Genomic DNA, 26,109 nt, shown 5'->3' with positions numbered 1-26,109 from the left:
GTGCCAAGCGGGTCTTCTCCCTGCCCTGGGCTGCACTGCCTGTCACCCATTCCGGACTGTGCTGAACTGAGGTTCCCTATGTAGACAAGTTTGGGGACAGGGGATCCAGGCTGTTTTATGTCTCCAAATCCGCCTGCCTCGCTCACAGGTGCTTGTGGCCATAAAAGAATGATTCTACACTCTCACAGCTTCTCCAGTGGAGGCGGGAAAGGAAAGGGGAGGGCAGGGGCAAGGAATGATAGCAGCACAGGTTCTTTGGGCTGGGAAACTGTAAGTTTTTCTAAGTGACAAAGGGCGAGGAAACGGACAGCTGTCTCCTCCATGGAAAACACATACTACCGCCCTGTGGGGCAAAGCAGGAACCAGAGAGGATGTGTGTACCTGTGTGTGTGTGTGTAGGGGGGAGAGAGAGGAGCTATCAATCCAGACTGCTCTGATTTCTGGCACTTTCTAGCTTTGCCTCTAAGCCTCGCCGTCCTTCTTTGTAGAATGAGCTTCTTAATTCTAACCGCTTCGAGAGCTGATGTGAAAATCAAAGGAGCCAGAGCAGGACTAGCGATACACCTGTGTACGTTAGGGGACTAGTGCGCCTCACTGGTCAGATGCCGATGAAGCTCACGTGGTTACTCAGGAAGCTGAAGTCCGCCGCAGAGAAGCCCAATGGATGAGAGGACCCGCCTTTCTCGGACCTGCCCTCCCTTCTCCGCCCTGCGGTCTCCCCCAGCGCCGCCCACCTTTTCCTGGCTCCCGAGCCGGGCTGGGGCTGCAGTTGCGCGCGGCCACCTCTAGATGGAACTTTCTTACCAACGCAAGCAAGGCCCAGCCGTCTGCACCTCCCCGGGCGCTGGGCAGCCCGGGGCTCCCTCTCGCTCGCGCCCAGGAGGGTGCAGGGTCGGGTGCGTGCTTGGTAACCCGGGGGGAGGGGCGCTGGACCGTGCACGTCTAGCCTGGTGGATTTCCCTTTGCTGGACGCGAAGGGAATCCCGAAGTTTCTCCAAAGAGAACAAGAAGCTGAGCGGCACTCTGGAGTTGGCTGCTCGCGCCTGCGGCTCCTCGGATTCCCCTCGGAAGCGTGGCGGCCGCCGTGGCTGCCTGCGCCCCCTTCCGCGCAGTGCCCGCCTGGGGTCCTCTAATCGAGGCAGGCGCTCCCAGGGCCTCGGGGCAGAGGGGTGGGAGGGCAGCTGCCCCGGGCGCGGGGCAGCACGCGTGGCGGAGCAAACTTCGCAGGGGAAACGCGCAGCCGGCGGGCTCCTCTTGGAGCATCCTGGCAAGAGCGCGCGCGGCGGGAAGCTCGTCGTCTACCTTGTGACCTGTGTTCTTCCCGGTGGCCCTTCCTCGAGCTGCGCTCACCGGGCGGTGGGGGGTGGGGGCGGCGGACTCGGGCTCCCGGGTGCTGCCGCCATGTGGCACCTCCCGCGCCGGCCAGGCTCACCCGGAGCGGTTGGCCCGGCTCCCTCATCCATTTTTCCCTTGGCAATCCGTGGCTGTCCCCGATCCCGGGGCTCTAGGTCCTACCCTGTTCGTTGGGGGCGGGGCGGGTGGTGGTGATTTCTAGAAACCAGAACTATAGAATGTCTGGTCCCCACGTCGCTTTGGACTTGAGATCCGCTAATCCAGAGTCCCTCTCGCTGCCCGCGCAGAAATCCGGGGCTCCCCCCTCCTCCCCGCCCCCACGGGGATCCTCCTCCGGCTTCCCGGGGCGGCTGCGGGCGCGAAGCGATTGGCGCTCCCGGGCGCGGTCCCGGCCGCTGCTCCCCGCGCCGCGCCGCGCCGGGTGAATGGCCGCGGGTGGAGGATCGGGAGGCGCCGCGCGCAGACCAATCGCGGTCGCCGGTGGGAGTATTTGTTATTCACATGGAAGAGACTTGGCGCCGGCTCGGCCAGCTCAGCCCCCTCAACCCCGAGAGCAGCCACAAGTGCGGCCGCGGCGCTCGCCTCGCGCGCGGCGGCGGCGGCGGCGGTGGCGGCGCTGACATGGAGCTGCGGGCCCCCCAGCGGGCTTCCTCGCCGCGCCCTCTGCGGGGAGCAGGGTAAGACGCGCCGCCGAGCCGCGGGAAGAGGAAGCCAGGCGACCAAGTGCCGAACCGCGGGGTAAAAGAGCCTCTCCAAGTGCCCCTACTCGCCGTGCTAGCTGCAGGAGGAGAAGCCCCCCTGTTTGGTCACCCGTGGTCCTCCCCAAACCCAGGTGCACCTTTCGTCCTCAGAGCACTTTAGCGATTGGCTTTTCCTGGGCTCAAGTAGATGGCCTTGCACACCCCGAGTCTGGGAGAGGACGGGCGGGCGCAGGTGACGGGGACGCGGGCAGAGGGAGAGTGGGCACCAGGGGGCGAGGGGCCGGCCGGGCACCGGAGCTTGATTGGGTGTCTGTTGATTTTACGTTGCAAAGAACAAGGCAGCCACCCCTCTTGCCTGCCCATGATTGCATTCCAGTGAAGAGGTTCCGAATGCACGGCGGCGCCGCTCCGAACTCCCTACCCGCCCCCCCCAAAGCCCAGAGATGTGAGCCCCCAAAAGTTTAGTCGGCGAATGGGGAGACTGTAGGGCGAGGGGAAGGGGCAGGCGCACCCGGGATGCCCCGGGTAGCAGGATTGTAAGGCGCTCTGCCTGGCATCGCGGGCCCCGGGCGCCCTCCTGGACCTGCCCCTGCGGAACCGGGACTCGCCCCGCCGAGATGACGAGGTACCTCCGATGCGCGAACCTAGCGGGAGGATTTCCGAAGTTCGCGGCTTCCGGGAGGAGTCGGGGTGAACCCCTCCTTCCCGAGAGAGCCCCGGGCGGGCTGGGTACCTAAGCAGGATTCCGGGCGGATAGGGTCGCGGGGGAAGCCGGGCGGCTCTGGGGTCCTGGAGACCCGCATCCGCGCGCGGTGCTCGCTCTGCCCGGAGTTTGCGTCCTCCGAGTTCGCCGGCTGAGGTTGGGGTTCCCGTGCCCCTCCTCCGGCGGCTGTCGGGAAAACGCCGGAGTTCCGTGGCCTGCCGCGAGTGGGGGAGGAGGAGAGATCTCGGGGATCTCGAGTTTACAAAGCCGCGGCTGAGGAGCCCCGACAGCTCCTCCGCAGCTCCCAGGGCCGGAGCGGCTCCAGCTGCTGGGGACTCGCGCGGGGCGTGGACGCTGGGGGCGGCCAGGTGTGCGAGGGTGGAGGCTCCGGGCTGGATCCCATCGCCGGAGAGAGGCACCGGGAACTGGATACTCCCTTCCAGGGCCCCAGCCTCTCCCGGGAGCCGGGCTTCCAACAGCCCAAGAACTGAGAAGAAAAAGGAAGAGGGGCCAGGGGCGAGGTGAGAGGCCGCTGATAGGTGGCTGGAGATAGAGGCAGAGATGGGGCGAGAGCTGGCTCAGCCTCGGGGAGAGCCAGCCCATCTGCTCAGCCCAACAGCGCGGAGATCCCTTGAGGTTCGTACAGTTGGTGAACATACAACAGAATCATCCAACAAATAAAACCAAAAAACCCCCGTCCGTCTGACGCTGTCTCTTGGTGCAAATGGAATGCAGAGGGGGCGAACGTGTCGCTCAATTGCGCGCTCCCCACCCTCCCCGAGGAATCTCTTCCCTCGTGGCCCAAATTTTGGAGCCTGGGGTCAGGAGGTTGCCTGAGCGCCCAGGGTAGCGGGGTGAGGATGGGTCGGCTTGCGGGCTGCAGAAGCTCGGAGCTCGCACTCACCCTCCCCGCCCCCCACCCCGCCAGCGGGTGCCTCTCCGGAGGGAGTGCCTCCTTTGCGGGTGGAGGGGGATCCTTTCCCAGAGACCTGACGGCGTGGGAGTCTCTCCGCTGAGACGCTGAGGACGCCCGAGAATAATACACTACTGTCTCGGCCAGGACCGCGGCTGCATACAAATCCTGCGAACGGATGGAACTGAAGACGGGGTTTGTGGTGGGAATCTTTACCCGAAAGATCATAAAGGGGAAAATGCATTCTGCCAGTAGCTGGTATTTTGCCTGAAAGAAAAAAAAAATAAGAAAAAGAACCGCCAGCAGGTAGATCTTGGATAAACAGCTTATTGCACTTGACTGTAATTTCCATTTTCCGCTATGAAATTGTTTGTCAATAATTGCAAATGGCTACAGAAACCACTTGAGTTTACCTTGGTCACTTGCTTGTGAATAATATCTTGCGGATCTCTGTAGGAAACAGCTGGGTGAGATTCACCCTCTGGTTCTTGAAAATATGTGGCTTGATAATTTTGAAAAGAAAAGTCTTAGCCATCAGGGAAAATGAACCAAGATATTCAAAATGCAATTTTCCCATTTCGGAGTCAACTACAGGTTGTACCAAATATAAGATGAAGGCAGAGAATTTTTGCTTTTTATAAAAAGAAGGGAGGTGTGTAGGGGGGAAGTAGATAGGAGGAGGCTCTGTGGGAGACAGGTCTATCCAGAATGAAGGAAAAAGAGGCTGGGAACAGGGCTCTATCCTGTTACTTAGGCTCAATTTGTTCTATTTGGCTTGTCCCCTTTGCAAGTTACGGCTGCTTGAACAATTCTAAAACCAGCCGTCTCCAAAAGGAATAGAAAAAAAAAAAAAGGAACAGCTGAGCTCCAATGAGTGCAGGAGAAAGTTAGAGATCTGGAGAGATGCACTCTCTTCAGAGTTGGCTGAGCAGGTTGAGCCGCTGTGGGGCTTGTTTCATTAGTATTTATGCTGCAGACAACCCAGCTGACATCCATGTTGGCAATAGCCTGTGCTGATCTTTGGGGAAGAACATTCCATTGTCTTCAGGGCAGGATGCACGGAACGCTGTCCATGCTTGCTTCTGACAGCAGTGACCCCTTTTCTTCCAAGTTTCTTCCCCGTCATCCTCCTCTGTTAGTTGGAATGTCCAACAGAAAGAGGACCTTCTTTAATCCCGGGAGCGGAGCTTGCCCTGTCCTGGGGTCTTAAGGGGCTGAAGTGATTTCTCTCTTACTGGACCCACAGTATAGACCTGGCCACATCTCCTGCTCTGTCCAGTAAGCTGGCTTGTGAAGTTTCAGGGAACTGTTTCTGTTTGTTTAGTAGGACCTGATCAGGCATCACCAAACTGACAGATGTTCACTTGGTAGTGACAGTCACTCGATGCTCCAGGGGAGAGGCTGTGAGCAAAGAGCCAGCCGGATCCTATGTTTCCATCTCAAAGGGAGGTTTCCTCTCTGCTAGGAATTTGGATTTGGACTTCTTTTTTTTTTCTCAGAAGGAGTATTTTCTTTGGCTTTCATTTCTACTTGGTACTTTTGCAAGTTGTGATGACTGGGAAGGACCATGGGCATAATGTCTCATGCTAGGGCTGCCTTGTGAGTGGTGGGCAGTCCTGCTGGAGTGCTTTGAGGGGCGCTGGTGAGCTCCCTGCTCTGCCATGTTATGGTGTCTCTTTCAACCATGGTCAATGGTGCTATTTGGTGAAGAAACTCTGACTCTCCTAGGAGTCATCTTTAATTTGCAGGTGCTCCAGTTGGGGGAATGTCAGTAATACTTTCTCAGGTTTTGACACCTGCCAGTGAAGCCCCTCCCTCTGTGGGGAGGGGCCAGGTAATGAGAGAAGAAGGTGTTGATGTTGGGACCCAAAGGCTATCTCAGTACTGAGGGATGGAGAAGATCAGTTCGGGGTGGGCAGCAGGTGCGCAGAAGTGGGAAGGTGTAGGAGAGGCAAAGAGGAGCATGCAGAGATTGTTGAGTACATGTGTTGCCAATTTCATGCCTTTCCAGACAGGGTTCTGCCTAAAGATACAAATCTGCTGGCTGTTTATTGGCTGACTTTTCCAGCAGTAAAGAACCTAAGAGGTGAGAAGCATTTCATACTGCTTCCAGTTTGGGAAGGGTTCCTGCTGTCTTGTTTTCATCATGGAAGGCTAACTTGTCACTGCTTCCTTCAGAATAGCCCTTTGGATGCTGCAGGCCAGACATTATGTGTCCATTGTCTTTTCTTCTTGAGTCCTTTCCAGTTTTCCTTTGAGCTCCGTGCTTTCGATATGGGCTCTCCAGGGTTGATTCTTCAGGGAAGATAACAATTTCAAAGGTCTGACTTGCCCTGAGTGTGGTGTGAAAGTGGTTTTCTTAGACCTTCTTAGTGTAGTACACCAGCAAAATATTGTATTTCTGGGACTCATGGTTAAACAGTAGTGTCTCTGTGTCTTGGTGGTTTCTAAAATATTTTTTACACACATTATATCCATCTGATTGCACAACCCAGGAGGTAGACAGAAATCATTTCCTATTTCGGCAATGCAGAAGATGACAGCAGGTTATGTGACTTGTCCAATGGCATATGGTGAATGCTGGGGGGAGTGAGACCCAGGATTGGGGTCTCCTGGGACCCCGGGACCTCCCACTCACCACCCACATGATCAAACCAGGGTTAGCTCTGTATCCATTGGGGTCTTCTGTATGCAGAGGCAATGGAGTGAAGGCAGGAGTGTAACAGCAGTCTTGCCTTTGGATTTTGGGCTGTGACTTTGGACACAGAATCGTTCTGCTTTCAAATTCCTCATACCCTGAATGAGGGCTGTGATACCAGCCTCGTAATATATTTTAAGAAGGAAATGAGATGATATGTGTGAGGCTCCAGGCACACTGGAAGCATTCAATAAGTGTTGGTTTCAGTCTCTTGCCCTCTTCTTATCTGACACATACTGTAAGAGTAGCTTCTCATTACCTTAAGTATGGTCTTTTTATGCAATAGCTGTGTTATTGGAAAAATAAGTGTACAAATTGAATTCTACTAAATCAGATTGTGTTTTAAATGCATGGGATTTGGCTATTTAAAGGAAACTGGTGTGAATTCTTTTGTAATGGAAATAATCAGTTTCTAATTTATCTGAATAGTAAGTTGAGCTTCTCCTACATCAAATTTTTTTATATGAAACTTGCTTGTATAGGAGAGCTTTCACCCCTCACTGATAGAGAAAAAGTCATTCAAATATTTTTTAAGCAAATTCAGTTGTGTTCAGGGGGCAAAGCCTTACTGTGATGTTTTCGAATAATCTCCTGCTTCCTTATTGTTAAATAATGCAAGCTCAGAAAGGGAAGCTGGTGAGTGCTCCATCACTCATTTCACAGATGAAATGGAAGCACACAGAGGTGAAGTGACATGTTCGGTGTCACCAGCCAGTGACTGTCAGACGAGGATTCAATCCCAGGTCTCGGTTGTCAGGGGAGAGCTCTGCCTGCCATGTCCCTACTCTACCCAACCAAGAATCCACAGCCATGCATCCATGTTGCAGCCTGGGAGATGGTATACATATGATGGATTTTCAAATCACCAAAAAGAGCTGCAAGTGTAGGCAGTTTGGGATGAAACTTCTGCGTTTGCAATTTTATGAGTTGATGACAATATTCAGTTTAACCTTTTTGTGCAAGTGCTGAATGGAATGCAATGTAGGATTGCTGCTTTGGCCTTTTCATGAGAAAAAATTATGGTTCTTGGCTAATGCTATTCCTCAGCAACGAGTTTACCATGTCATACCTATGTTGCACTTGCCATGTGCTGGAGGGAGTTGGGAAGGCAGAGCCCAGCAGAGCCTACAGGTTTTTTTTTCTCTACCCACTGACATCAGGCTAGCCAGGAAACCTGACCTGAAGTAGAGGTGTTTGGACAGAATGCCTGGGATAGTCTCAGCCCTGTGAGAGATTCAGAAACCACCCTCTGGGAAATGGCCCTAGATTGTCTCTTCCTAATGAGTAAGTTATTGTTCTTCAAGCTAACAGTTGAAGTTGCACAGGTTTCTGAGGGGCTCCAGTGGAGAGGCAGGGCCCTCACCCTCACTCGTGCTGCTATAACCTGTCCCTGCGGCAATGGGGTCTGAAGGTTTTGGAGACACTGCTGCTTGCTAGCTCAGGGTGTGGGGGACATCCTTGATCTCTCAGCTTTTCTCATTGATACAAGAGCTAATGATTGGTGTATGAAGATTCGTTGAGATGCTGTGTCAGGTGCTTGAGAAGTTAGATACTCCAGATATGTGTGGGTGCAGAGAAGGTATGTAAAGAATGAAAAGAAGCAGAATTCAGGGCTCTGGCCATGAGAAGCTGTCTTCATTCCGGGCCTTTCTGGAAGCAGCTAGATCACTGTTAGGGAGCCACAGACTCCAGTTCCAGCCATAGGGCCTGCTTCCCTTGGGACACAGGTCTGCCGGACAGTCAGTGGGAGGGCTGATGTCTGACTTGCGATGTATGGGTGGGCAGGGGACAGGGGCACAGGAAGGACTGTGAGGGTTCCTGGTTGAGCACCCCTAACATGGCCAGGCAGTTCCTCCCTTAGGATCCCACCAGTAGTTCAGGGCATCTGCTCCTCTCAGAGGCTGCTTTCAGGAATGAAGATGTCACTTTTTTTTTTTTAAAGATTTGTTTATTTATTTAAAAGGCAGAGTTACAGAGAGGCAGAGGCAGAGAGAGAGAGAGAGGTCTTCCATCCACTGGTTCACTCCTCAGATAGCCGCAATGGCCGGAGCTGCGCTGATCAGGAGCCAGGAGCTTCTTCCAGGTCTCCCATGTGGGTGTAGGGGCCCAAGGACTTGGGCCATCTTCTACTGCTTTCCCAGGTCATAGCAGAGAGCTGGAGTGGAAGTGGATGGAGCAGCTGGGACTCAAACTGGTGCCCATATGGGATGCCAGCACTGCAGGCACTTTACCCATTGTGCCACAGTGCTGGCCTCAAGATGGCACTCTTTTAAGAAGTCCTTCAGCACAGGGGTGGATGTGGGGTTCCTACAGAACCCCAGAGGAAGGTCAGTTTGAGAGAAAAGCTATTTTACTTTAAATCAAACACAGAACATGCAGTAGAACTATTTGGATCTATGGCACAGAAAGGTCATTATTTCTTCAAAACTCATTGACTCCAACTAGGATGAGTTTGGATTGAAGCTCATAAAAATTCTAAAAGAGCAAGACTAGGCAATTCAAGGTTCTACTGCAAAACTTATTTTTGTAGCTTTTCCACAAACTTTCATGTGTATTTTTCCTTAGAATTTAAGAGGGAATCTATACCTTCCAGCCATCAAGAGTCTATGATTTTTGTGACAGTGTATCAGATTTTGAAATAACTGCAGTATTTAAATATTTCATAAGTAGCTCTGATTTTATTTTTAAAGTGAGAAAATTCAGTAAAAACCTCAGCAACTGGGCAAATGAGGAAAAACGTGCTCTGCTTCAGTAGAAAGTGAGTTACAGACCAGGTGGGTGATGATAGCTCCTGTTTCTGAGCACTTAACCTGTGCTAGGTACTGTGCTTCCCATGAGTGCTGACTTGCAGGTCCTACCCCTCATTTACAGACAACAAAGTCAAGCATTCGGTTACATGCAACCAGTTCTGTGATGCAGGGGAGGAAATTCAAGCAAACATTCCAGGGAGCTGTCCAATGTAGAATAACCAAAATGAACCCCTTGCTTTCCATTTTAGTGCATTAGTCTACTAAACAAAACAATTCTTGCCTTGCTATTATTCATCACACAACCTTTTCTAAATTAAAGCTCTAGAGAAACCAAATAGTTTTGCAAACACCAATGATTAAAAAAAAAACACCCTCAATTTTATTACTGGTAGAACTGTACAACAACTGACATTAGGTTAAAACCACAGGAGTGGGTAAGGGTACTTTCCGGCTACCAGATGGGTGGTTTTATGTTTGTCTAAAACCATTTATCCTCTTGAGCACTTAGAGGGATTGGGAGGTGACTTGATGCAATGAATAAAGACCACTATTTGGAGAACAGTGCTGCCATGGATGTCCCTATAAGTATTTGCTGTCTCTGTATGCATATATGCTATGCTGTGCCAGAAGGGATATGCTGAGGATCAGCACGTGGGCACTATTTAGAATTAATGGGGTTTTACTATCAAGGCAACTGGCCTTCCTTGTGAAACTGTAAAACACAGTTCTACTTCTGTTCCTGGAGTAGGTGGAGTAATTTGTGGTCCATCACTTAAATGTCAAGTTGACTTTCTGAGGGTTTCCTTTTATGGGATGTTCGAGGTCAGGCTGTTGTGGAGTCACAGGTTTTCTGGGTGAAAAGGAGCTGCTAGGAGAATTGACTGTAAGGGGCTATCTGGTAGTGAGAAAACCAGAAAGGCACTGGGTGTTTGGGAGCAGGATAAAGGAACTCCAAGGCTTGACTGTGCCAGGAGGCAGGGCCCCCTTGTGACAGCACAGAATTCTCAGCAGGGACGGCCATTGGCTGCTGGGCACTCAGAGCGCAGTGCCGTGGACTACTATGAGCTGCGTTTTCTAAACTGAGAGAGACAAGTGCAGCTTTCTCTGAAGGCATTTGGCCATATGTTCACTTGTCCCCTAGGGAAGCACCATCCTTTCTTTTGGGACAAGGAAGGTGGAAAGAAAATTTTACGACCTGGAACTTGAACAAATGAATGGAAAATACAACCAGATGTTGGTTGGCTAGGGTGGAGGGAAATTGTCCAAATTTCAGGCTTCAAACCCATATATAAATAGGTTAGAAATGAGCATTAGATTAACCATCCTGCCAAAGTACATTAGTGCTGTTTCTTCTCTTAATTATATATGCATTTCAAGTGTCGGATTCCCTGTGTTAAGTCAGTTCTCATTTTCAGTGAAATCTCTTCAAAAGTCCTTTGAAAGAATCTCATGGAATCCTTTAAGGACAAAGGCCCTAGAATAAACTTTTTCTGTAGATTTGCCTGGAGACTTTTTTCGCTCTGGGTTATTTCTAGGCTTGATGAAATAACTGTTTTCCCCACTGAGTCAGACAAGGTTAAGCAGCTCTTCAATTGGTCTCCAGCTCTGATTTGCTCCCAGTGACTCTAGGATCAAGGCATGTTTACTTCGGAATTGTAAGCAAACCCTTTGCTCCCACCCGACAAATTACTTGCAGACTCTGACAATAATAATAGGAATATCTGCACACAGAAGCTTCCCTGTGTGTTTCAAGTCTTTGCCTTGTTAGCAGAGAACAATAAGATAATTTATACGGAGTGGCTGACATTCTATGTTAAGTTTTCCTAAGCTACAAAACTTACACAATTTAAGATCTTTGGAGGAACCAATTCCCTCCCTTCCTCCCTCCTTCCTTCCTTTTCACCTTTCTGCCTACTGAAGAATCACTTTTTTCCCACCAGGAAACCTGAGGCACAAAAAGATGTCGTTAATAGATGACTAGTTTGTTGAATAGGTCACAGAAAATAACCTTTCATTATGATTTTGTGGATGAAATTTAAATGCTAAACTCACCTGTAAAAAGTAAGAACATATTTGAAAAGAAATAATGTCATCAGTCACAGGATTCTTACCTTCATGGAAATAGCACTTATTGAAATAAAATGATAAATAAAAATGTTCCCTGGCTCGGGAGAACCTGCCTAGTTTCTGATACTTTTCTGTTTCCTTGCTCTGAAAGCGTCATCAATCTCCTTGTTTGGATGCTGTGTGGCCAGGTGTTCAGAATCACAGGGGGACAGAAAGAATTAGTTTCTTACTGAATAGGGGAAATAATAAGAAAAAAAGAGGTTGGTGTAAACAGGGCTTAAAAATGTCTGTGCTCATTGAACTGAACCCCCTTTTTCTCCCTCCCCCTTACTCCTCAGGAATAATTCTGCTACAGGGCTGACTTCAAGGACATGAATTGTTGACCTCATCCCAACACCAGAACCTCAGATGTTATTCTAATTTTTGCATCATTCCAGGCAAGTTGACTTTATATGGGAATAAAATTGAACCCTAGGGGTCTGATGGAAATTCACTGTGACGCTCAAATCAAGAAAACCTGCTGAACCCCACAGAGCCTTCCCTCCATGGGCCCCGATGGTAGCCTCCAGAAGGTGCAGCCTCAGGCGGTTCCACTTCTTCTCTGGCAAGAATAAACTTTGGGTCTTGGAGCGCAGCACCACCTGTGGAGAAAATGGTATGCGAGGGAAAGCGATCAGCCTCTTGCCCTTGTTTCTTCCTCTTAACGGCCAAGTTCTACTGGATCCTCACAATGATGCAAAGAACTCACAGCCAAGAGTACGCCCATTCCATACGGGTGGATGGGGACATCATCCTGGGGGGTCTCTTCCCTGTCCACGCAAAGGGAGAGAGAGGGGTGCCTTGTGGGGAGTTGAAGAAGGAGAAGGGGATCCACAGACTTGAAGCCATGCTTTATGCAATCGACCAGATTAACAAGGACCCCGATCTCCTCTCCAATATCACTCTGGGTGTCCGGATCCTCGACACGTGCTCCAGGGACACCTATGCTTTGGAGCAGTCACTAACATTCGTGCAGGCGTTAATAGAGAAAGATGCTTCCGACGTGAAGTGTGCCAATGGGGATCCACCCATTTTCACCAAGCCCGACAAGATTTCTGGAGTCATAGGGGCTGCAGCAAGCTCCGTGTCCATCATGGTCGCTAACATTTTAAGACTTTTTAAGGTAGGTAAAGGTGTCTGACCATTGTTAAAGGACAGTGAATTGTGACTCCAGCTGCAGGTGTGAAAAAAACAACTGGAGGTGGGTGAAAATGCTCATAGACCTTCTCTGTCACCAGGTTCCTCACATAGGGCTTCTGTGTCCAGGTTTTTGCCTTTGTTACTTGGATTCCATTATTTGCAATTAATTGGATTCATCAGGACTCTTTTCTTTCCAAAGAGAAAGGTTACGCATTCTGTGACATATTGGGGCCTTGCTACCTCCTTCTGGAGGCTGACTTAAAATCAAAGCTAGCTTTTTTTAAAATGAGGTTAATGAATCCTTAGCACGTTTATCATATAGGACAATTGTATGGTATTTGAGGTACGTATAAGATAATTTACTTGGTGAAACTTCTTTAAGGTGAGAGGCTTTGTTCTGACAAAACAGTATTTATTACTAAGGTGTAGATGGGAGTGACACCCTGGGAGAAAGGGTGGCTGTAAAATTCTCAGGCTTATTCTAACTACAATAGAGCAGAACCTCATTAATTCAGACTGCTCTGTTACAGACTCAGAATAATTAATATAATTCTTAGAGAGTTAGGAGTTCAAATTCAGCAGGAGGAGCCACGACATTTTGATTTAGGTTTGATGTTCTTTTTCAGATCCATTGCGTTTCTGTGTTGAATAAAATTGGCAGTATGGAATAATACATGTAAAAACACTTTGAAGGGCGTAAAGTGCCATAAAAATAAAGTTATTATAAGTCACCATTTTCATTAACTTTCTCATTTTATTTATTAATGCCATCATGTAGTCCTTTCTAATAGACATAATTTTTTTAAATTGAAAATACTTTTCACTTTGATTTCTTACTCCGTGGGACATGACTTTCCCAGCTTAACCTGAATTAATGAGGCTTCATTGTAGATTGTGAAAAATGATTCCTATGCATATTAGATTTAAAAATATTAAAGGAATGTGGAGAAGTTAGATGGATGACAGATAGAGTGACGAAAATGAACAAAGTGATGGAAAACCTCACCCAGAAGATGAAAGGAATTGAATCAAAAGTCTGTAAGGCCTCTTGGAGCCCTGTCTAGTTGGACCCATGTCTCATGCTGGGACCCTCTCTGGAGCAGCCCCTGAGGGGCCTTGCAGGGCTGTGTAGAACTCTGCGTGAGTTCCCTCCATTTAGAGGGCAGAAGGCTGAGCGGCAGTTTAATGGCTATTTGCAGATTGATGAAATTTTCTCAAATAGCAGGATGCTGGGCGGAAGCTCTCTGTGTCTATGGAGTAATGAAGAGAGGCACAAACAAGCTTCAGGGAGCACAGGAGACAACTGAGCAGGGCATTAGAAAGACTCTCCTGGCAAAGGGAAGGAAGGACACAAGGTTCCAATAGGCCACCCGAAATGCGGGAAGTCTCCATCTCGGAGAGCTTCAAGGACAACAAAGCAGGGACTAACAATTTCTCTTGGGATAGCTGACTGCTTGCCTGGAGGAAAGATGCAGAAACAGGCATCCCCCCATAGCCTGAGATGTAGGATTTGTCCTTGCAGCCCCTATTCTGTGCCACGTGGGGTTTGCTCTGGGGCAGTGTCCTGCTCAGTCATTCTCCCAACTCTTCTGTTGCATGACTTCCCCTGCTCCAAACTCTGCAACTGTGGCCCACAAACACTCCCTTTGGGAGAAGAAGCAAGGCTGCCTGTGGGTCTTCTGCCTTCTGTTACCCTCCCTTGACACATTAGCTCTGCTTCCCAGCCATCCCATCACAATTCCAAGGAATCCTGTCTCCCTTCTGTAGTTTGGAGCCCAGGTCCAAAGTAGGCAAGGGTTTGACTATTGGAGAAGAGCCAGGGGCTTCCTTGTGGTTTTCAGAGCTTATGAATGTTCATTTCCACACAGAATTGGCTTCTTGGTAGGAGGGGGTTGCTAACCATACTGTGTTAGTTGTCAGTGTATTTAAGCATAAAGAGCTGGTAAAAGGTTCCATCAGGATCTGGTTGTGTCTTTTGCTTCCTTGGGCAACCAAAGTAAACGAGACCACCTGAGGACAAGAGGAGCACCTTATTTTAGCTGAACTGGACCTGGCTTTGCTCTGCTCGGTGCTACCCTCAGTGACTGGCCAATTCTCCTACACTCTTGAGTAATTCTGCAGGGACCCATCTGACCTCTGAGGGAATTGCTATTGACCCTTTGGCCAGAGTCCAGTGCTGTAAGCCAACTCTTGAGACAACTGGCCAGTTGGTGAAGAGCTTGCTCTTGTTAGCTTTGAGGAGTGCAGAGTGGGTCACTTTAACTAGGAAGGGGCTCTAGTTAAGGTAGATGTCATAATGAGCCTGATCCTTGTGTGGAGTAAGCATTTAACAGGTGGGAGCAAATCTGTTCAACCAAATTGCTGGATTGGAAAACTATGTCTTACTGAAAACTCACTCTGCGAGAGGCAGTATATACTCAGTCGTCCTTCTTCCAGCTGAACCAGGGACCACGGAATTAGACAACTGCAACTTCTCCTTGTGGTGCTATTTTATGTTGATGATTTATATGCAACCTCCAACCAGCACTCCGCAGTGATTTTAATTATGAAATAATGATGGTTACTCTTGGGATAGAAAATGGCCCACTTTATGTATGGATGACTTCTGTTTATATCCATGTGCAACTGACATGAAATATTAGCATAGTTATCAAAGGAATGATTAGCAAATTAATACATTGGGAATTGCCATACAGTTCCACTTGAAAAATACTAATTTTCCTAAGCAGAATGCTCTGATTTGAATGGAAGCAAACCTTAGGGCAGTTTTATGGAGCTTGGGCTGCTCAGAAAGTCTAAAAAGTTGCACAGAGATCAGTGTTTCACCACTTATTTCTGGGTTCCTAGAGTTAAAGAAGTAGAGCATCTTGTTTTGAAAACATCTGAACCATTAACCTTGATCATAAGGGCTACCCTCAAGGTCATCATTCATGAATCTACTCACTGTTCTGCTTGGCAGTAAACACAAATTGGAGTTTTAAGGATGTGGTTGGGACCTGATTAAAATTGAATAAAAAATATTTGGGTCCAAATTGAAAGTAATCTCCAAATGTCCCAGTTCTTGTCTCCAGACAACTTTGGAAAAGTCCTGTCTTTGCCTGCGGGATCTGCCTGAGCTCAACTGGAAAAGAGACAGAGTCCTTCAGGCAAGCCCATCTCTCTCTGTCTTCAGTCTTGTCCCCCTTAGGGCAGCCTCTCCTGTCACCGTATTCCTTCCTGTGTTCTAACCAGAGCCTGACACAGAGGATATGTGCATTTCCAGTCATCCACATGCAGGAGTGTCTGGTTTGAATGAAGAGGATTTTCCACGGGATCACTGATGGTGGAATGAAGTGAATTGTTTTTGTAAAGGAGATTCCAGCGTTAGTAGAGGAGGTTCAGCAAGCCCCCGGGGGGACTGCTTCTCTTGAGACCACGGCCCAGGTGTCTCTAACATCTGACCTAGAGGGAAGCTGTGTCGTCTTTTCTTGGCTTCTCTTCTTATCAGAGCTCAGAAGCAAGGGAAAAAAAATCGGCCCTTTTAAGTTCAGAGGAAAGTTGGACGAAGTGCTGCAGCCAGACACCACCTGGAGACCTGGGAGCAGAGAGGCTGTTGGCTCAAAGGATCGTGAATGCTCCACCAGCTCAGTTCCAGCTGTGCGGGAGGTGGGCTCCTCTGTTCCCTCCTCATCCGCAGTCAGGTGTGCAGGATTTTCAAGACTCCCTGGAAGGGTTTTCAGGTAGCAGGACTCTGTGTGTGTGTGTGCGTGTGCGCGCGCACGCGTGTGTCCTCCTCTGGGAATTATTTGGATTTTTTTTTTTTATTTGAAAGAGTTACACAGAGGAGAGGCAGGGAGGGGTGGGGGTCTTCCATCCACTGGTTCACTCCCCAACTGGCTGCAATGGCTGGAGCTGCACCAATCCGAAACCAGGAGCCAGGAGCTTCTTCCAGGTCTCCCACATGGGTGCAGGGGCCAAAGGCCTTGGGTCATCATCTACTGCTTTCCCAAGCCATAGCCGAGAGCTGGATAGGAAGTGCAGCAGCCAGGTCTTGAACCAGTGCCCATATGGGATGCTGGCGCTTCAGGCCAGGGCGTTAACCGGCTACGCCACAGTGCCGGCCCCATCTCTGGGAATTATTTGAATGAAAGGAGTGCCTCATATCTCTCAGGTGTGTTGAGAGTGAAACTAATCTGAGTGCTACAGAATAAGATTTTAATGACCCATATTTTAGAAGTACTGCTATGCCTTAAAACATACACCCACACCCACACCCATGATGTTTTTATGGAAAATACATATTTTGAAAAAATATGCATGAATTTAAAAATTTTTCATGCCAAAAGAAACATCTTTTAATTGTAAAAACTTTTTATAATAAATATTTAAAACTTTTAAAAATATTGACAAATTATTTGAGAGGCAGAGAAACAGATGCAGAGAGAAGGTGCTTCCATGTGCCAGTTGATTCCCCACGTGCCCACCACAGCTGGGGCTGGGCTGGGGCTGGAGCCAGGGGTTGCACTGCAGTCAAGCTAGTCCACATAGCAGCAGGGACCCAATAACTTGAGTCATCCCTGCTGCCTCCCAGGGTCTGCGATGGTAGGAAGCTGGAGTTGGGAGCTGGAGTGAGGAATCAGACTCAGGCGGTCTGATGTGGGACAAGGGCATCTGAACTGCTGGGCTGAACGCCTGCTTGCATCCACTAACTTTTCGAAGTACCTGTCCTCTGGGCTAATGTGGGGCAGAGTGGTCGCTTAGGTGATTGTTGAAGTCCCAACACAAGTTGCTGGCTTTAGATAACAGTAGCACCTGTGAGGATGGTGTGACACGTAATTGCAGAAGAACACTGTCGAAACTTGCACCCTATGTAGAGGGTAAAGGGCGCCGCAGAGACTCCTGTGTTGTGGAGAGCCCAGAGAAAAGAGAGGCTCAGCTCTTAGAGACTGTGTAGTCAAGAAAGAATTAAATGAGAATGAAGGAGCCCACCTGGGAATGTTGACTGGAAGGCCCATGAACTGAATTTGTTTATGTTTCATGAAGAACTCTATTTTTTCTATTTTTTCCTATTTTTTCTCCATGCCCTCCTTTAAATTAGAGCAAATCTACAACATATGAACCACATATCTTAGAGCAAAGATTGAAGTTCTAAGTTAAAAGCACCTTGATCTGGAGGTAATTCACATCAAGGTCTACAAAGGTGCTTTGGATTATAAAGGATGGTGTTTCATCCTCTCCCCCTCCCCCACCTCCTCCCTCTCCTTCCCTCTCCCTCCCTCTCTCCCCCTCTACCTCTCCCCTTCTCCCTCCCTCTCTGTTTCCCTCCTTCTCTTTGTCCCTCTCTTTCCCTCCCCCCTCCCCCTGTCATTTTTCTGGTTAACATTACCTATATTTTTAATTCTCTACTCTTTTTTTTTTTTTGACAGGCAGAGTGGACAGTGAGAGAGAGACTGAGAGAAACGTCTTCCTTTTGCTGTTGGTTCACCCTCCAATGGCCACCTCGGCCGGCACGCTGCAGCCGGCGCATTGCGCTGATCCAAAGCCAGGAGCTAGGTGCTTCTCCTGGTCTCCCATGTGGGTGCAGGGCCCAAGCACTTGGGCCATCCTCCACTGCACTCCCTGGCCACAGCAGAGAGCTGGCCTGGAAGAGGGGCAACCAGGACAGAATCCGGCGCCCCGACTGGGACTAGAACCCGGTGTGCCAGCGCCGCAAGGCGGAGGATTAGCCTATTGATAATTCTCTACTCTTTAAAGACAGGAGATAGTCTGTAGTGTATCCTTCCCAAAGAAATCAAATTAGATTTTTCAGTTGAAATCCATTTGTGAGTGGGCTAGATAATTTCTTCCCATGTGGAAGTGTGTTAGTTACAAATGGCTACAATTGATCTTCATGTTAAGTAAATGAAGTACAGAGAAGCATCCCATTTAGTCTATGTCTACCCTGTTGTATTTTCAAAGGGATGTTTTCCTCCAGCAGATTCTACCAATAGTAGCAATCACTTCCACAAAGCCAGGCATCTTCTGAGTTATTTATTGCATCCAATGGGCTTTATTAACTGTAGACTATGAAAAAGTAAATCTACCGCATCCAGGCTCATGTACTTAGTTGGACAAATGATTGCAATCAATAAACACAGCAGGAGGTAATAGTTCATATTAAATCTTACTTGATGACAGATAATGGAAAATTGAAAGATTGAAAGACAGGCTCCTTCAGTCACTCCTTTGGTGATGTACAAAGCTCTTATTTAACTTTGGAAAGAGTCTACTGACTTTAGATAGAGATGATGGGGGCTGGCATTGTGGCACAGCAGGTAAAGCTGCTGCCTGCAATGCCAACATCTCATATGGGCGCCGGTTTGAGTCCCAACTGCTCCACTTCCAATCCAGCTCTCTGCTATGGCCTGGGAAAGCAGATGGCCCAAGTGCTTGGACCCCTGCACCTGTGGGGGAGACCAGGCAGAAGCTCGTAGCTCCTTGGCTTCAAGTCTGCTCAGCCCTGGCTGTTGTGGCCATTTGGGGAATGAACCAGTGGATGAAAGACCTCTCTCTATGCCTCTGCCTCTCTGTAACTTTGCTTTTCAAATAAATAAATAATTTTTTTAAAGATATAGATCATGGGATCTCTGTCTTATAGTGGCCCAAAGTAGTGGCACTGGATGAGAACAGGTGCTGTCCGTTGCTCACAGCCACAGATATCTATCAAACACATGGACTTGGAAATCTTTGTCCTCTTCTTCCCCTTGGGGTGAAAGTTTGCCTCTACTTCAGGAAGTCCCTAATCCCTTACCTTGACCAGATTGTTTCTTTGTCACATTGAACAGAGATGTGCTTCCTCTTAGCATTTATTCCATTCTTCTGTAGTGTATTTGTCTGCATCCCACACTTGATTGTAAGCACCTGAGGGCAGGCTACATGTGTATCTCATTTGTTGCTGTATTCCTAGCACCTGGCTTGGGCCTGTCGGTGAACCTAACAAATGTTTGTTAAATGAGTGAATGAATGATGGATCATATCTCATTCCCTTATCCCAGTACCAAATATTGGAAATAACGTGTTGGGCAGTTAGGACAGAAACAGAATTTTGTTTTCCTTTTATACTCTTTTAGAAAAAGGAGCACAAGGAGGGAGAAGGAGAGAAAGAGGGTAACATGGTGTATTGTAGGAGTGCCTATTTTTGTGTGCTTCCTCATTTTCCTACAAATTCACATTTTTTAAATTAAAAATTAAATAAGGAAAATACATGAATACATTAACATTTGGAAAGGTTTAAGCAATGAATAAGTAAATAGTATAAGATGGAAAGAATCCGCTTCCCAACATGAATACCTATTAATAAAATCGCACATACACATGTCATTTTCACAGAAGTGTGTGGTATGACTTTATCTTTGATTTAATAATATGTCTGAGAGAGATTTCTATGTTGGTTCATTGCTTTGGTTTCAACATAATTTGGCTCTTAAGTTCATGCAGACATTTAAACCCTTTGGGTTGCTGGTCCTAGGAGGGTGGACGCTTGATCCAATCATGAGGTGGTGTGGGCCTCGTGGGCGGGCCTTAGGTAGTGGGGGGCGTGGCCTTGTAAGGACGTTCACAGAGGAGGTTGGTTATATAAGCCTGACTAAGGTCCAGCTCCTTCCTCTCTGCTTCCTGGCCTCCCCATGTGATCTTTCCTCTGCACTTTCTCCACCAATATCATCCTCTGGCCTCATCAGATGGCTGAACCAGTGGGCCCGCCTGGTCTTGGAAGTGGATCTCCAAAACTGTGAGTCAAAGTAAATTCCCTTCCTTCCGAAGTTGCTTATCTCAAGTATTTGTTACAGTGAGGACAAGCTGGCCAATGCAGATGGACCTCCATAATCCTGAACTCTGGCTGCGTGATACTATTACCCAGACAGCTTTATTTGTTTTTTTAAAAAATGGTTGCCCAAACCTTATCCAAGGCCACCAATACTGTGGTAGATTCCTGCATTGGTATGTTTTAAAAGATCGCCAGGTGATTCTGATATTTGTCCAAGACTGAGAGCTGTAAGACTTTATTTTTAAATGGCTGCTTGGCTTCTAAGTATATGGAGAGACCATAATTTATTTGACAAATTCTTGGTAGGCGACTTTGATTTTTTTTTTTAAATCAAGTATCATTTTATAGACACTTGTTAAAAAGTTAGAGCCTTATCCAAACACTAGCGGTTCCAGACTGAATTTTGAAATCATGGAGGACTTTCTTGGGCCAGTGAAGGAGCTCAATTAATGAATTACCAAAAACATCTCGATATAAGGCAGGCTGAGGCGACAGGCATACATCAAGGCCATGGGTCTCGTAACATGTAACTTTAAGTCGGCATAGTAGATGTTCAGACTGTTAGAGTATTGTGACTCTTGTTGGAGTAGATTTTAAACATAGTGATTTTAAGTTAAATCTTACTTTCCTTTTTCCTAGCCTCAAATGGTCTGAAATCTCACCGTGAATACTAAAGACATCTTAAGATCTTCCTTAGTGATTAATGCCTGTCTTTTGGGTGTTTTAAATAAGGAAGTTGTTTTAAAAGCAGCAAGGAAGACTTTCCAAGAGAATAGCTTGTTACTGGCTGCTATATATTTTTTAAGAAGTTGTCTGAAAACCTTTCTAGAACAAGTCAGAGTAGATGTAAATGCTTAAGTAAATCTGCATAAGGAAAGCCCTGTGTTCTTTCTACTCATTCAACCTGAAGATTGCAGTTTTAAAAATTTCATTTTATCGACCTTATTTTTTGGAGTAGTTTTAAGTTTACAGCAAAACTGAAGATTGATGTGGTTTCATTTGCCTTCAATGTCTTCCTAGACTCTTCTGGAGATGGTTTACTGTTTTTTTGAAACCAAAATTTGTGCCTTCCTGGGAAGACTTCAGAGCTGAGAGCTTTCTGTGGCGTCAGTCCAGTGGCTTTCACACCTGAGCAGTGGTCTTGTGGAATCACAATGTCTGAGCCACCTTCGGAGTTTCTGATTCAGGAGGTGCAGGGCGGGGTCTGACAGTTGGCCTTTCTGATAGTTCTCAGGTGATGCTGATGTTGCTGTTTAGCAGACCACACTTGGAGAGCCGCTGCTTCATACAAATTGCTTGCCGGCTGACTTAGCAAGTCAGAGGATGTGAAACAAAAATGGGACTTAACAGTGTTCTGCCTGGCAGCAGCTTTCTTGCTTCTGACTCACACCTGGTTGGATTTCTGCTGGAATTGGTCATAACTGCTGCAGCTGCTGTATGGATCTATATTTTTAATTGTGTGCTCTTTGGGAAGTTGCGTTAGTTATTAAATAATGTGTGGCTCAGGAGTAATGATTGGTGTGATGGTCACTTCAACATGATGCCTAAGCAGGGTCACCCAGATTGCCATTGTTAGTCACTTTTACTGCCTGAGACAGGAGAGCAAACTGATTTAAGAAACTTAGCCTGTAAGATGCACACTCACTAGGAACTGAGAAACAGTAAGAGACGAAGGAGGTGATGATTTGTCTCAGCTCCTAGCAATTTGTCTTCAGAAATCATGACAGCTACCTCCTGGTTTCCATTATGCAATGAGATTGCAAATAGCATTCCACAGCAGCCTTAATCAATAAAGGGTTGCAAGAGGCCTTCTTTCTCTAAAGTAGGAAAGGGGCCTATTTACCCATTTAATTGATAGAACACATTTTCTGGCAAAAGCAGAGACATCTGTTCTACCTGTAGTTGCACTTTTCCTATCCGAAAGTACTCTTCACATAAAAATGTACATGGACTCCTTATGCATGGACTGGAAGGGTGCAGGGGTCTGTGTCTGTTTCTAGAATGAGGCCAGTCTCTGCTGCTTTTCTTTATAGGCCCAGCAAGCCAACACCAATGTGTTCTCAATGTTGGTCATTAGTTTCTAAGACTCTCCCTGTGGGCTTAATGTGGCTGGTTTCCTTGTTGTAATATATCTCCCTGTACCCCCCAGTGCCACAGGAGACTCCTGGAATGTGTGGATGGTGTTGTATTCTGTCGCTCCCCCTCTTCATGGAGGAACGACACTAAACCCTGCCTAGGCTTCATATCCGAGTCACGGCACCATTATGTCGCTCCCCGTCTTCATGAAGGAACGACACAGGACCCTGCGCTGTTCTTTTGTCTGCTCGGCCCTCCCTGGGTTTGCTGCTGGTTCTTCCCGGGTTGGCTACCGTCCCTTCCACCTCCGTGGAAGGGTGGTTCCCCCTAGCCACTTTCCCCACTTCCGCGGGGGAGCGGCACACCGCCGGCCGGCTCTCTCGGGGGCTGCACAGGTGTTCCTTCAGATGTTCCTGGTGCATGTTGTCTCTCTCCTCCTTTATAGTCCTCTTCCACCAATCCCAACTCTGCTACCCACACACCGAGTACGTTGCTCTCCTGCAATCAGGAGCAGGTCCTGCTGTTTATTGGTTGAACTGGAGGCAGCTGTGTAGAAGCTGTTTCTCCCTTCTCAGCGCCATATTGTGGGAGAGCAGATGCATTAATTCCAGTAACTTAGTCTAGTCCGAGTTGCTCCCCACAGATCCCCCTTTCTTTTTATTTTTTGGTGTTGATACGCGCCTGTCTTCGGTGCCCCGTGGCACACACTCTGCTCTGCTTGCTGGAGTTGCCCACAGGTGCTTACAAGCCCTACCAATCAGGCAAACCGAATCCGGGTCCTCTCTTTGCCATGTTGTGAGGAGGTTTTTAGGCGCTGATGCGTGCCTGTGTTCGGTGCCCTGCAGCGCATGCTCTGCTCTGCTAGAACTGCCTGCAGGTGCTTACAAGCCCTAGCAATCAGGCAAACCGAATCCAAGCCCTCTCATTGCCGTCTTGTGGGGAGACTTATTGGTGTTGATAACGTGCCTATCTTCGGTGACCTGCAGATCATACTCTGGTCGAGCCGCCTGCTGGTGCTTACCGCCTTACTAATCAGGCAGACCGAATCCAAGCCTTCTCATTGCGGTATTGTGGGGAGACTCATTGATGTTAATTCATGCCTGTCTTCGGTGACCTGCGGCGCATAAGCTGCTAGCCGCCCACAGGTGCTCACCACCTCCCTAATCAGGCAGACCGAATCCAAGCTCTCTCATTGCCATGTTGAGGGGAGGCCTTATTTTTCTCTATTTCTCTATCTCCGGGCATTCCTATCTCTCCCATTTTACTTCTATCTGCCAGCATTCCTATTTCTCTCATTTTACTTCTAAATTTCTTTCTCTTATCCTTGCGGCTTCCCGGCGCCCACCCCGAGGCTGCTTCTCGGAGGCTTCCTGGCTCTGAGCCGCTTCAGCCCGCGCTTCTCTCATCTGCGCGGCTTCCCGGCGCCCGCCCTGCGGCGGGCTCCCGGCTCTGCGCGGCTCGGCTTCGCGCGCACACTCCGCGGTCTCCACGCCCTTCGCGCCCGCACCACGGCCTCGCGCCAGCCCCACGTTCCCTATCTATTCACGCCCCATGCTCTCTCTGCACGCAGCGGCTTCCGCGAATCACACAGCGTAGCTTACGTTTCCGCCACCACCGGTATTCAATCTAAGTTCCCCGGGCTAACCTGGCGAATTCAACCCAGCTCACGTCTGCGCCCTTCTGCTTGGCTTCCCGTCCTTTGCTCCCCAGGCTAATCTGGCGGATTCCAACTTGGCGGCCCACGTCTAGCTTCTTGCCTTTTGTTCCCCGGGCTGACTTGAAGAATCCCAAGCTGGCTGACGTTTCCGCCTCGGCCTGCCCCCCGCGGCTTCAATTTCCCTAACATTTTTCTCTACCCGGTATATTTCCCTAAGTTTTCTTCCAACAATATTCCTCCCTCATTTCTCCTGGCTTCTCCCCACAGTCCGTATCCGAGTCTGTTTGTTCTAGCTTTCACTTTCGCTTTCGACCTTAGAGATTTCTCCCAGCTTCCCCCCGTAGTCCGTATCCGAGTCTATGCCTAGGCTTTCAATAGCTTCTTCCGGCACCTTTTTCGTCCGGCTTTTCCCTAGGCTCTTCGCTAGTCTCTCTCTCCAGTATTTTCCACTTCTTCCCTCCTAGGTTTCCTATCCGAGTCACGGCACCATTATGTCGCTCCCCCTCTTCATGGAGGAACGACACTAAACCCTGCCTAGGCTTCATATCCGAGTCACGGCACCATTATGTCGCTCCCTGTCTTCGTGGAGGAACGACACAGGACCCTGCGCTGTTCTTTCGTCTGCTCGGCCCTCCCCGGGTTTGCTGCTGGTTCTTCCCGGGTTGGCTACCGTCCCTTCCACCTCCGTGGAAGGGTGGTTCCCCCTAGCCACTTTCCCCACTTCCGCGGGGGAGCGGCACACCGCCGGCCGGCTCTCTCGGGGGCTGCACAGGTGTTCCTCCAGATAGATGTTCCCCTTAGATGTTCCTGGTGCATGTTGTCTCTCTCCTCCTTTATAGTCCTCTTCCACCAATCCCAACTCTGCTACCCACACGCCGAGTACGCTGCTCTCCTGCAATCAGGAGCAGGTCCTGCTGTTTATTGGTTGAACTGGAGGCAGCTGTGTAGAAGCTGTTTCCTCCTCTCCCAGCGCCATATTGTGGGAGAGCAGATGCATAGAATAAGTCTTAATTCCAGTAACTTAGTCTAGTCCGGGTTGCTCCCCACAGTATTCTTGTCCTAGTGTCTTACCCTTGCTTCCTTTCATGTGGATTGACAGCGAGCACTAGCTTTGGTTAGTGCTTGTGTTATTTCTTGCACTTTGACTCTCAGTATCTACATTGGAGCAAATCTGTTCACTGGAGTTCTATGCCTTTATTTTGTTTATATGGCATTTGTGCTATAATACTTATGCAAATATGTTAGATATACATTTGTGGCTTATACATATTTGCATCATGGACTGTCTCTTCAAGTTATACATTATGATAAATTTATCTGGTGGTGCTGATGTTCTTCCACAGTATAAAACAGATTGATATGATACATGGAATAGGTCAGACTTGGCTGCATGGACTCAAATTCTGATATAGTGCTTAATAACTATTGAGACAGTCACTCTAAATCCTATCTTTATCTGTAAAATAGAAAACAATACTGTTCCTTTGTAAAGCTTGTAGTGCTAAAGACAGGATATGCAAACTCCCCCCTATAGAGTAGGTACCTTAAATATTTGTTAGATGATAATGAGGAAGAGACTTGTCCAGCAGTAGGAGTCACTTTGAGTTGTATTTTCAGCTTCTTAGCCATTCGTACTGGCTTGCCCTGTTCTGTGAGCGATAGATTGTTTCTTGGCCAGTGATTTTTGTCATTGGTGTCAATGACAAAATGGAGGGTTCAGTTAGGCTCTGGCATAGGGCCAGGCTTCCTGTGGTTTTTTTTTTTTTTTTTTTTTTTTGACAGAGTGGACAGAGACAGACAGAAAGGTCTTCCTTTGCCGTTGGTTCACCCTCCAGTGGCCACCACGGCCGGCGCGCTGCGGCCAGTGCACCATGCTGATCCAATGGCAGGAGCCAGGTACTTATCCTGGTCTCCCATGGGGTGCAGGGCCCAAGCACTTGGGCCATCCTCCACTGCACTCCCTGGCCACAGCAGAGAGCTGGCCTGGAAGAGGGGCAACCGGGACTAGAACTCGGTGTGCCGGCACTGTAGGCAGAGGATTAGCCTAGTGAGCCGCGGCGCCGGCCCCTGGTTTTTCTTGAAGGCCATGCTTGAGACTAGATCCTCATCAATCTCATTTCCAGCTGACTGAGCAAAGTATGAGCGGTATACTGTCCTTTCCAAATCTATGCCTTAGGTGCCAAGAGTCAGCTTTGCTTAAAACCAAGGCAAAGATTGGGTGACTTAAAG

The 26,109-nt window shown here is 48.5% G+C and overlaps 1 protein-coding gene across 7 annotated transcripts in view; it reads left to right on the top strand.

The window, feature by feature from the left end:
- The first annotated feature begins 778 nt into the window (after positions 1-778).
- GRM8 (glutamate metabotropic receptor 8) overlaps positions 779-26,109 on the top strand; it is a 913,479-nt gene continuing 888,148 nt past the window's right edge. Inside the window, exons 1-2 of one of the 7 annotated variants that reach the window (XM_051849760.2) lie at positions 779-896; positions 11,524-12,347. In XM_051849760.2, the coding sequence (XP_051705720.1) occupies positions 11,838-12,347 (510 nt within the window). In that variant the 5' untranslated portion in view covers positions 779-896; positions 11,524-11,837. Of the gene's footprint in view, positions 897-1,352; positions 2,186-2,326; positions 2,680-3,689; positions 3,977-11,523; positions 12,348-26,109 lie in introns of those variants that run through there. The other 6 variants (XM_008258244.4, XM_008258240.4, XM_051849757.2 and 3 more) reach the window with 6 other exon arrangements.

This window comes from Oryctolagus cuniculus, chromosome 3, assembly GCF_964237555.1.
Source record: "Oryctolagus cuniculus chromosome 3, mOryCun1.1, whole genome shotgun sequence".
Lineage (NCBI taxonomy): Eukaryota > Metazoa > Chordata > Mammalia > Lagomorpha > Leporidae > Oryctolagus > Oryctolagus cuniculus.
Note: the sequence above shows the minus strand (reverse complement) of the source record. Positions and strands in the feature narration are given on the sequence as shown.